Raw genomic sequence first — 11,022 nt, forward strand, 5'->3', positions numbered from 1 at the left:
AAATTGCGCCTGTCCTCAGCCTGACATTGAGCGTCTGTCTGGTTGTTCCCGTCAAAGCCTTCCACTTAATTGGAGGCTGGTCCATCACAGCTCAGGCAGCTGCACAAACAGGCAGTGGGACAATGTCAGCGACCATATGACACCTGATTTACGTGAGAAGGACGCGGCAATGTGTTGGGCGAAACGGCCTTACTGCACAGCTAAATGCCAAATATTGTGATCGCTTTTTTAACTACACCAATAGCGTGAATTGCTATTGCTAATATTTATGCCATATTGGTCAGTACGGGAAACATATTGGTTAATGAGACATTAAACTTTTACTCATGTACTATCCACACTTGTATAGCATATGCCGTTGCTATGACAACATGACAATGAATTGTGCTTTAATTTAGTCTTATTTCTTAGTTTGTTGCTTTTTCTTTGATAGGTGTGCAAAGTCCAGCCAAATAAAGACGGTGTCCAGCAGTAATATATTTTTCAAAGGGAGCCGATTTCGGTACAGGTACAGTATGCTGTCACTTGATTTGCCATCGTGGTTTAGTGTCACCTGCTGTGAGATACGGAAACATTAAGGTGGCATTGTTTATGCAAATGTATGATAGTGTGTGAATTAATCACGCACAGTACTTAACACAGCTCCAGGTGATAGGCTTGTTACCCATCCATCTTTCAAGCGTTTGTCCTGCTCAGAGATATAGGGCATTTTATTATCATGTAAATATCATGTCATTTTAAATCGAAGCAAACTGAATGCTGAAGCTCCTTTCGTTTGCACTCACTGTGTTTTGCCTTGAAGGCCCTGCAAGTTTCTCTCATGTGATATCAGCTGTACCTTGGCTTTTTTCAGTGGAAAGGTGGCGAAAGAGGTTATAGAGGCAAGTTCTAAGATACAAAGAGACCCCCCTGAAGTGCACAGGTAAGAACCCGATCCCAAACCACCAGTAAGCCAACCCAGCACCAGCACTGCAGGACCAGGCAGTTGCCATGTGCTACCCCCCGATTAACTTACTCACAGTCTGGAACAGCTGGAGAGCTATGTAGAGGGTCTGTCTGTCTGTCTGTCTATCTGTCTGTCTATCTATCTATCTATCTATCTATCTGTCTGTCTGTTTGCCTCTCTCTGTCCACTCAGTATCACCCTCTATAATAAATGTTCCTGAAATGCCTTGCATTCCCTATCTGACTATAGTCTATAAAAGGATATCACTGGGAAACTCATAGAATGAACCTGGGAAACCATTTAGAGTAAAACAACAATGGCATGGCTTTCGGAAGCCAAATGACGTTTACTAGCCATGTAAGTTACAAGGAATTTGTCTCGGCATGTGACCTATAACAGCCAGCAAGCAGAGTATATATAAGAGAATAGAGACACATAAATCATCTCACAGAGAGTAGTTCAAACCAGCACCTGATAATAAGTTAAATGAATGAATTTGCAGTGTTGGGTACTGGGCCTGGCAGGGAACAGCTGAGCTTATGTGTAATGATGACATGTGCACATTGAGGCACGACTGAAGCATGGGGCTACTGAAGCACAGGGTGGCTGAGGCACAGGGCGACTGAGGCATGGAGTGACTGAGGCACAGGGTGACAGGCACAAGGTGACTGAGGCAGGGGGTGACAGAAGCATGGGGTGACTAAGGCACCGGGCAACTGAGACATGGAGCAACTGAGGCACAGGGCGACTGAGGCATGGGACAACTGAGGCATGGGGTGACTGAAGCACTGAGGCGACTGAGGCAGGGAGCTAATGAGGCATGGAGTGGCTGAGGCACAGGGCAACTGAGGCACAGGATGACTGACGTACGGGGTGACTGACACACAAGGTGACAGGAACAGGGTGACAGGCAGAGGGCGACAGATGCATGGGGTTACTAAGGCACAGGGCAACTGAGGCACGGAGCGACTGAGGCACAGGGTGACTGAGGCATGGGGTGACTGAAGCACTGAGGTGATTGAGGCAGGGGGCTAATGAGGCATGGAGTAACTGAGGCACGGGCTACTGAAGCACAGGGTGGCTGAGGCACAGGGCGACTGAGGCACAGAGTGACTGAGGCACAGGGTGACAGGCACAGGGTGACTGAGGCAGGGGGGCGACAGAGGCACTGGGGTGGCTGAGGCATGGGGCTACTGAGGCACAGTGGGCCTCACTGCCATCCCACCTCGGGGGAGAAGCTGTTCACTTTTGTTAAACTCAGCCCCATGTTTCAGGTCCAGCTTCAGCCAGAGCAGAAGCTTCAACTCACTGAGCAACAGGCAGCTGATCATGAACATGGAGCCACTGCTGCCAGCGCTGCCCTCCCCCAGCGAGAGTGAGGAGCCCTGCATGGAGCCTGGTAAGACTGTGCTGCCTCATGAGACTGAAGCTGGTCTTGTGCTTTTATAAGTGGTATTGTGTGCAGAATGTAGTTATTGAGCCAGTTACGCTGCGTTGACCAGAGCTTGGAGTTGTGCTAGACTTCACCCTAGAGCTATATTACTCACTAGCTACAGTGTAGCAGTGTAACAGTGTTACATACTACATACTCTGTAGATGTGTACCACACTATGTACAGTACAGTATAGCTGCGTTACATACTGGGTACAGTGTCACTGTGTTACATACAGCGTACATTGTACCTGTGTTGCATACTGGGTACAGTGTAGCTGTGTTATGTACTGTACTACATACCGTGTAGCTGTGTTACATACTGTGTACATTGTAGCTGTGTTACACATTAAGTACAGTGTAGCTGTTATATACTGGGTTCAGTGTAGCTGTGTTACATACTGCGTACATTGTAGCTGTGTTACACATTAAGTACAGTGTAGCTGTTATATACTGAGTTCAGTGTAGCGGTGTTACATACTGCGTACATTGTACCTGTGTTGCATACTGGGTACAGTGTAGCTGTGTTATGTACTGTACTACATACCGTGTAGCTGTGTTACATACTGCGTACATTGTAGCTGTGTTACACATTAAGTACAGTGTAGCTGTTATATACTGGGTTCAGTGTAGCTGTGTTACATACTGCGTACATTGTAGCTGTGTTACACATTAAGTACAGTGTAGCTGTTATATACTGGGTTCAGTGTAGCTGTGTTACATACTGCGTACATTGTAGCTGTGTTACACATTAAGTACAGTGTAGCTGTTATATACTGGGTTCAGTGTAGCTGTGTTACATACTGCGTACATTGTAGCTGTGTTACACATTAAGTACAGTGTAGCTGTTATATACTGGGTACAGTGTAGCTGTGTTACATACTGCGTACATTGTAGCTGTGTTACACATTAAGTACAGTGTAGCTGTTATATACTGGGTACAGTGTAGCTGTGTTACATACTGCGTACATTGTAGCTGTGTTACACATTAAGTACAGTGTAGCTGTTATATACTGGGTACAGTGTAGCTGTGTTACATACTGCGTATAGTGTAGCTGCATCACACACACATGCAGCTGTTTGGAGCCCTCTTGGGGTCCCTGTGAAAACTGAGCAGCTGGTGCTTCTCTGTGGATTCTCACCCCAAAGGCTCTTAGCAGGCAGCTTCAATCAGGGGTAAATATATCCCACTGATGAATGCTGTGCTGACAACATGCTAATGACCTGTCGGGTGACCCAGTGACATCATGGAAACTCCTTTCTCAGGAGGCTTGTGGTTAGCGTTAATGAAAACTCAATTAGCGGCCTTTATTTGGCTGGAAGGTCTCCACTAGAAGGACGTTAAGCGTGAGATGTTGCCGCCGTGTGACCCAGAAGTGATCTGATGTGAGTCTCTCTCTCTGCCATGTCACCCGCTCCTCTTCATGCTCTCGTGCAGCGGTGAAGCGGAGGCCGAGGACTCAAATGCAGTTTGGCAAGGCCAAAGGTACTAGATATATGGCAGAAACGCTTTGCTTTGTAGCGATCGATCAGTCGATGCTACAGCGCTTTTGAACACTCCACCCCGGGCCTTGCTGCAATCCTCCCCCCCCCCCCCTCCGGAAAGAGGGAATTCAGCTGCCATCCCTGCTTGCCTGTGCTGGAGAGAGAGTGGAGTTCCACAAGCTTTTCTCACCTTTCCTCCCCCATGCTGCTAACACCCAGCTTGATCCATTAGGATCGACTTTCCTCCGGTGTTGGGAGAGAGATTGTGTGGAGGATGGAGAAATCTGACCCCTGGGTCTCCTGGACTTTATCTGCCATCCCTCAGAGGGTCAGACCTCTCCATTCCGGCCTTTATAGCCTGTTCTGTGGCACACCCACACCTTGCGCACGTACAAAAACATGGTGCTCATAGCCATGTTTACGTTTCTGGTGATTCCCGGTTGACTGTGAATTACAAGCCTGTAATCCACAGTCCCTAACTGCAGATCTCCAAAACAGAAAACTGATAACAAGTCAATTATTTTTTCGCTTGCCTGTGTTTTTAAGGGAATTAAATTGTCTTGCAGGTGCATTATTTTGGCATCGCTTTTTGTAAGATTGTTATGAAAATGGGGGTGTTTTTCACTTTAGCCGAAACATCATTTCATTGCTGGAAGTCTGTTCCCCCTGTAGACCCAAATGCCGCCTGTGCTTAACACTGTGCCTTTTATTGGCTTTAAGCACAGTCCCGCCTGAGACATGCCAGCTTCTGTGATTCCTCCCTGTCATTGTTGATATGAACAGCAGATAACGGAAACTGTGACACTTCCTTCCTGCATTTCAGGCCAGTTCCTGGTACCCTGACAACGTTTTTTCCTGTTTACAGTGGCCCGCTTTTCTGGTTTATCGATCCATTTCTCTGTAAAATCTAATTTAATTTTCCAAATGGTTTGTACTAATACACATCAACTCCGCGTCAAGGAAGAATAATGGATGAAGACAACGAGGAAGGAGATGGATGGATGATATTTGCTGTGACCTTCTGGGACCAGATGTTGGCTGTACTTCTCCACTGGATCCAGCCGCTCCTTTGAAGGATGGGCTGATCTCACAGCTGCGCTCACCGTTCTCTGCTCTCGGGGGCCTGTCTCTCTGTAATCAGATGAATAATTATGTGGCCTCTGTAGCCAGGGGTATAAATAACACTGAATCAGTCCCCAAAGCCCTGTCTTTGGTTGCACTTTGAGGGGCCATTGCTGACATTTCATTGGTTTGGAGGCGCCGGGGCAACCAATGCCTGCATAAAAGCCCCCGTCGCGAAGCTGAGCAGAGCAGGTAGCTATGACCGAGGGTCCACAGAAGACGCCGGGCATGGTGGGGGGCCAGGAGGAGCGAGGCTGGCGTTGGGGAGAACGGGAAGCCATCATAGGGGACAGGCTGAAGTGTCAGGTGAAGATCACCACGCAGAGGAGCCTCCGGCTGTACCTGGCCAACCGCACGGCCCGGGATGTGTATGTGCGGCTGCTGGGACACGGGGAGCGCGTGTCCGGACCCGGTACGGTGCCCCAGGCCACACCCACCAGACCGTGTGCCTTAATGAGCGCCGCAGTAGCTTAGTGCTCAGCACGGTATTTACTGATATCAAGATAAGCCTTTATTTTGCTTGTGTTGAATGTGTGTTTAGTGTTATGAAAATGCGTACAATGTGTTTGAGTGATGAGTGATGGCTTAAAGCACTAGTGCAGTAAAAACTAAAGCTGCAGGTGACTGTCAGGCTGTGTTTCTTTCTGCGCGGCAGCAGTGCAGCACGGTGAATCACTGTGCCATGCAGGGGAGAGTGCAGTGCAGCATGGTGAATAACTGTGCCATGCAGGGGAGAGTGCAGTGCAGCACGGTGAATCACTGTGCCATGCAGGGGAGAGTGCAGTGCAGCACGGTGAATCACTGTGCCATGCAGGGGAGAGTGCAGTGCAGCACGGTGAATCACTGTGCCATGCAGGGGAGAGTGCGGCGCAGCTCCTGGGGGCCTGAGGAATGCACTGAAGGAATGTGGCGGCCTGTCCTGCTCTCTGCACACTGTCACCCAGATCTTCTGCCACTAGCACTTGTATTATCTGCTGTCATTCCCCCCCCCACCCTGATGGCCAGAGCTGCCTTTGACTCCAAACCAGGACAGCCTCCCCCATGCCAGCAAGATGTCCCCTAACTCTGGACCATCTGCCGAAGACTCCCAAGCATTTACGTTTCTGTTGCATTTTTGGCTCTGTGTCTGGGATCTGTGTCTTCTGCTTCCCAGTTTAGAATTTAACTAATCTTACCTTATGCAAAATGCTACAACCAATGTACAACACAGTTGTAAAATTTAATTCTATTTTTTTAAGTTGTTTTCCAAGAGTCCAGTCTCTAAACCCTTCAAACTTACATGAAGACCTCCAAAACCATTGTGGACTTTGGTTGTTTCCATAGCAATTGTTTCCTCATTTCCGAAGCATCTGTTTCTAGGGATTGTTGTAACCCTTGACCTGTTGCCACGGTTACAGTATTGTTTTCATCTTTGCTCTGACAACGGCAGGAGCCACATTGCTCCAGCGAGCTGCTTGGATTTAGCGCGTCATTTCATTGCATCATCCTAATGTTATATCGCCCTCTAACTGGAAACAGGTATATGGCTGAATTTTATGTTATAAAGCGGATTTATTCAAAGTATTTGCTGGGAAAATTGCACAAAGACACCTCAGGCTCTATGCAACTGTGAAGTAGCCTAGGGGAGCAAGATTAAGTGCTGCTGTAACCATGCCAACATGGAACAGGGGCAAAACAAAGAACAGAAGCCAAGGTCATTGGCTGTCCCTTAAGTGTCTTTGCAGTGCCCTCACAGTCCATTTGGGTCCTGATACTGACAGGCCCGCACCTCCCTGCTTCTGCCCTGCTGTAGGTCTGCTCGCCCTGAAGGAGTCCGTCCACTTGTCTCCCCTGAAGTTGGCTATTGTGTCACAGCCCGAGGCAGGGAAGGATGGGGCTGAGTGGGGGGCGGGAGACGTCCCCCCGTCAGAGGAGCGCATGCTGTGTAAAGAGGAGCGACGGCACGAGGAAGATGAGGAGGAGGGCTGTGACGCCCTGACGATCTCGGAGCTGGTGTACAACCCGTGTGCCAGTCTGCTGCCCACCCCAGTGGAGGACGTAGGCGGAGTCGACCTGCTGTTCGAGAGCCCCGTCAAGCTCCTGAAGGAGCTGCATGCTGACAGCGGCCTGCGGGACGAACCTGAGGGCGAGCAGGAATGTGAGGGGGCCCAGGAGGAGCGGGCGAGGGATGCCCCCCGGGGGCTAAGTCCACGGGCGGGGGGCAGCGCACCACTGGGTGCCTGTCTGCGCAGCCTGGCCCGCCTGCTGGCCTTGGCACTGGGCCTGCTGATGATCCTTCTGCCCCTGCTACTGCTGCTGCTCGAGTCCGACATCGACGTCTCCTTTCTGCGCGAGATCCGCCAGACGCCCGAGTTTGAGCAGTTCCACTACGAGTACTACTGTCCTCTGCGGCGTTGGGTCGTGTGCAAGATAAACATCGTCCTGGACAAGCTGGGGGGCTAGTGAAGGGGTGGGCTTCCCGGCAGCTAGTGGGGGCCGTCTGCATCGGGCGGAAATAAACGGGTTGCTTTCATTTCCGGGTCGTTTCTGTGGGGTCATTTTTAATTTTTTTTTCACACAAGCACACACACACTTCTAGAGCCACAGCCAGGCTGATGTTCAGCCATCACTGTTCTCGGGTCAGATAGCCTTGCACCAGCATGGTGGCAAAGTGCAGAAAACAGTTGGAGGCGGTCCTGAGGAGAAGCACTGACTGGGACACTGCCATCAGACGATGTTTAGTTAATAACCATTGTGTATACAGCAAATATACATCTAATTATGTTAGCGAAGTAATATTAATGATGATAGCAAAGATATCAGGAAAATTAATGAAAGGCCACCTTATTTAAAGAGTTGTTATGGTTACTCACATAGAAACACTTCCAGTTTGAAAGCAACTCAGTTTTGTCCTGTAAAAAAAGAGATCCACAGCCTATAGACATCTGTATATTTTAAAATAAAACTTTACACTGTTTTTAATGTTTTGTACATTTTTACGTGATACGAGTATTTCAGGTTTTTTTTTCAGTCAGAAAATAAAGGTACAGCTCTTTTGAGGGTACGGGCACTGTGGTCCGAGAGGGAGGTGGCACTGTGGGATTTAGACACAGCGCAATCTGTCGTGGTACGGATGTGCGTTGTTACGGAAGCCATTGTGGGAGACGTGCTGGATGTGTTGGAAAAATGGGCACTCTGTTCACACGCGACCCTGACTGTTTTACTTTTGGACGTTAGCGTGGACCGTGTGGCTGTTCCCTGTTTGCCTAGCTGCCTTTGGAAATGTCCCTACCTGTAAACATATAAAATTCAGAAAAAAGCAGGGCTGTACCCTATTTCCATTTTTACATGGAAACATAAATACAGTATAAAGGGGTAAGGGTCCAGCCTGGTCGCGTGAGCTCTGCCCTATGAGGCGCGTGTTTCACGGCTGAGGATAGACTCGCGGTCCGACCAAGAAACCAGCCTCGTTGTTTGAATTGCACTTTGCGCTGGGCAAGGTCGCGGCACAATCGGGAGCTTTGGATTACATGCAGCATTAATCACGAGTATCCTGAATCCTGTAAATCATATCAGTCAGACATTACTCTCAGGAAAGGATCAAGGGCAGTCGATTGATGTCATCTTTGTGTCAACGCACACAGAATATGCTCTCTCGAAACATATGCATTCGAAATCGTTTCCTAATTTACCCATTACTTCTTGTCTCATTTGTCCTTTCAGCTGGGTTCTGTTATTGCGGTCAAAGGTGGATCATCCTTCACTTGCGTGCAAGAAAGTTCATTCCAATGACTGCAGGGCACTTAATTGCATTGACATACTTGTGTACCTCAACCAGTCAGCCTCACGCCGTAGCACAGCCCCTACTGCAGCCGGTATGGGTATGTTCTGTATTATCACAACCATGTCGTCAAAAAAAAAAAAAAAGCGTCGAACATCTATTAAAGGTGGCTACCATAATGCAGCAATCAACGTGTCTACGTAGCATAAAACCAAAGTATTCTTTCAAATAAGGATTGCGTATGTAAATATGCATATTAGATTAGAAAACATGTCTACCTAATGGCGTTGTTTATGCTTTGAACCCTGTTTTGGTCACTGATATCACCTTATTGCCCCTCTAGTGTGTTGACAGCCTTTCCCTTTGAATTATTTCAGATTCTCGAATAAACAAGAAAAACAAAAAAGCCAGCAGACACTGTAACCACTTTTGTTTTGTTTTTGCACTTGTTTGTTTTTTTGGAACATACAAATAATTGAATACCACTGCATGGTGATTTTTCTTTCCTTTATTTCTCTGTAAAATGTCAGTATATGTATGTAAATACTGTAGGAATAAGAGTCATGGCTTATAGAGGAAAGTAGACCATCTTGTAAAAAAAGGAAAAGAAAAAGTCTATTGTGTCATCCCTCAAAGTAGTATAATGATGTGTCCTTCATTTCATATATATGCATGGCTTCTACATTAAATATGTAAATGCGCAAAATTGTATTAATCCGTTAAACTCAGTCATCTTTTAGACATAGCTAAATGTATCGCCCGCTTTGATGAATCCTTAGATCGCCCCTGTGAATTAATAGTAATTAATGTAAGCCTGAAACTCTGCAAGTCATAAGATTAACTGGGAAAAATGTCGACGTGATTAATGCCCCTTCTCTTATAGTGACCTAAATATGTTTACAAAATGGAAATATGCCATAGACTTGACTTTGCTTTGCTGTAATTAGTAAAATGACAGTAAGGGGACACCATAACCCCCTGCGGTACTATCACAGCTGTAGATTGTAGAATTAATTCTGCTATCATAGAATTTATATCCGGAAAAAGACCCAGGTATTGACAAAGTACTGAGGAGATTTCTAATTAAACTTAAGTCATATTGAAAAGTAAAAAATAATAGCTACATTTGTTTGATTCAATCTAGGTAACATTAAAGCCATAACTTTAATAAACATTAAATATTAAGTAAACAAGCATATAATGGAATTCGTTTTCAAGGGTGCCTCATTACATATAGCTGAATGTAACACAATGTTACCATTCATTTTATAGAACATCTGTTGTCCTTTTATGTTGCATGGGGAAATTAGCAAACAGCAGTGATACTGAGTTTATGTTTTTTTTTTCTCAACACCACATCAAATGCAGCAAAAATAACGACTCATACAGAACACATAAATGCAACCTAATGCTAAAACGTTATCACTGCTCAGAACAAAATAATTCTAAAAACAAGAATCGTTATTAGTTCCTACTAAAGTTTTTCGCATATGATCCGTATTGACATTATTCGATGAACAAAAAATAATGCAAAATCTCATTATGTGAAATTCGGACTGGAAGTGGAAAAAATAATGCTTCTTTGGGTATTTTGCTTGAACGGGCATTTACCGAGTGTGACGATTATGTAGGCAAACATAACACAATTTCTTTCTGTAATTTTGTGTTATAAATTTGTATTAGTTATTCTGTCATTTGATCTGTTCTAAACAACTCTGGGAGGAATTTTAAAAAAGTTTCCAATGGTCTAACCAGTGCAGGAACGTTAAGCCTTATGAACTTTGTAAAGTGTATTTTGAATGTTTGTTTGTTAAAACAAAAATATGGATCGTTTTATATGTTAGTACTGCCACAATAAAACCCCTAATTAATATATAATGAAAACTATGTTGTTTCATTGTTATTTGTTTTCCAAAGATTTTTTTTAAATAAAATGTGGATTTTGTTGTAATTTAATTCCATATTCCAAAAAACTATGCAATCATTATTGTATTATTTGTAAAGACAGAAAACTTTACATTTCACAATATACTTAATTAATTATTTATAAATCTATTATAAAACCGTTCAACGAAGGCTGCGTATCATATCTAAATACAATAACAAATACCAAAGTCCAGATATAAAAGTAATTTTCATTAATCTACCCGAGAGAAGCGTATCGGAAATGACTCTAAACTACTCTAGGAAATAGGTTACACATTGTACCCGTATCTCTCCTGCATGCGCATGAGTAAGGGCGCATGCGCAGCGTCGTTTCCATAGAGATTGGAAGGAT

The 11,022-nt window shown here is 45.5% G+C and overlaps 1 protein-coding gene across 7 annotated transcripts in view; it reads left to right on the forward strand.

Annotated features, from left to right (window-relative positions):
• Positions 1-10,628, forward strand: part of frmd3 (FERM domain containing 3) — a 63,532-nt gene extending 52,904 nt beyond the window's left edge. For 4 of the 7 annotated variants that reach the window (XM_023802936.2, XM_023802941.2, XM_072708024.1 and 1 more), the window contains 5 exons: positions 434-508; positions 854-922; positions 2,221-2,345; positions 3,816-3,863; positions 6,777-10,628. In XM_023802936.2, coding sequence (XP_023658704.1) covers positions 434-508; positions 854-922; positions 2,221-2,345; positions 3,816-3,863; positions 6,777-7,426 — 967 coding nt within the window. In that variant the 3' untranslated portion in view covers positions 7,427-10,628. The remainder of the gene's footprint in view (positions 1-433; positions 509-853; positions 923-2,220; positions 2,346-3,815; positions 3,864-6,776) is intronic. The other 3 variants (XM_072708025.1, XM_023802939.2, XM_023802940.2) reach the window with 1 other exon arrangement.
• The last annotated feature ends 394 nt before the right edge of the window (positions 10,629-11,022 follow it).

This window comes from Paramormyrops kingsleyae, chromosome 2 (genome assembly GCF_048594095.1).
Source record: "Paramormyrops kingsleyae isolate MSU_618 chromosome 2, PKINGS_0.4, whole genome shotgun sequence".
Taxonomy (NCBI): Eukaryota; Metazoa; Chordata; class Actinopteri; order Osteoglossiformes; family Mormyridae; genus Paramormyrops; species Paramormyrops kingsleyae.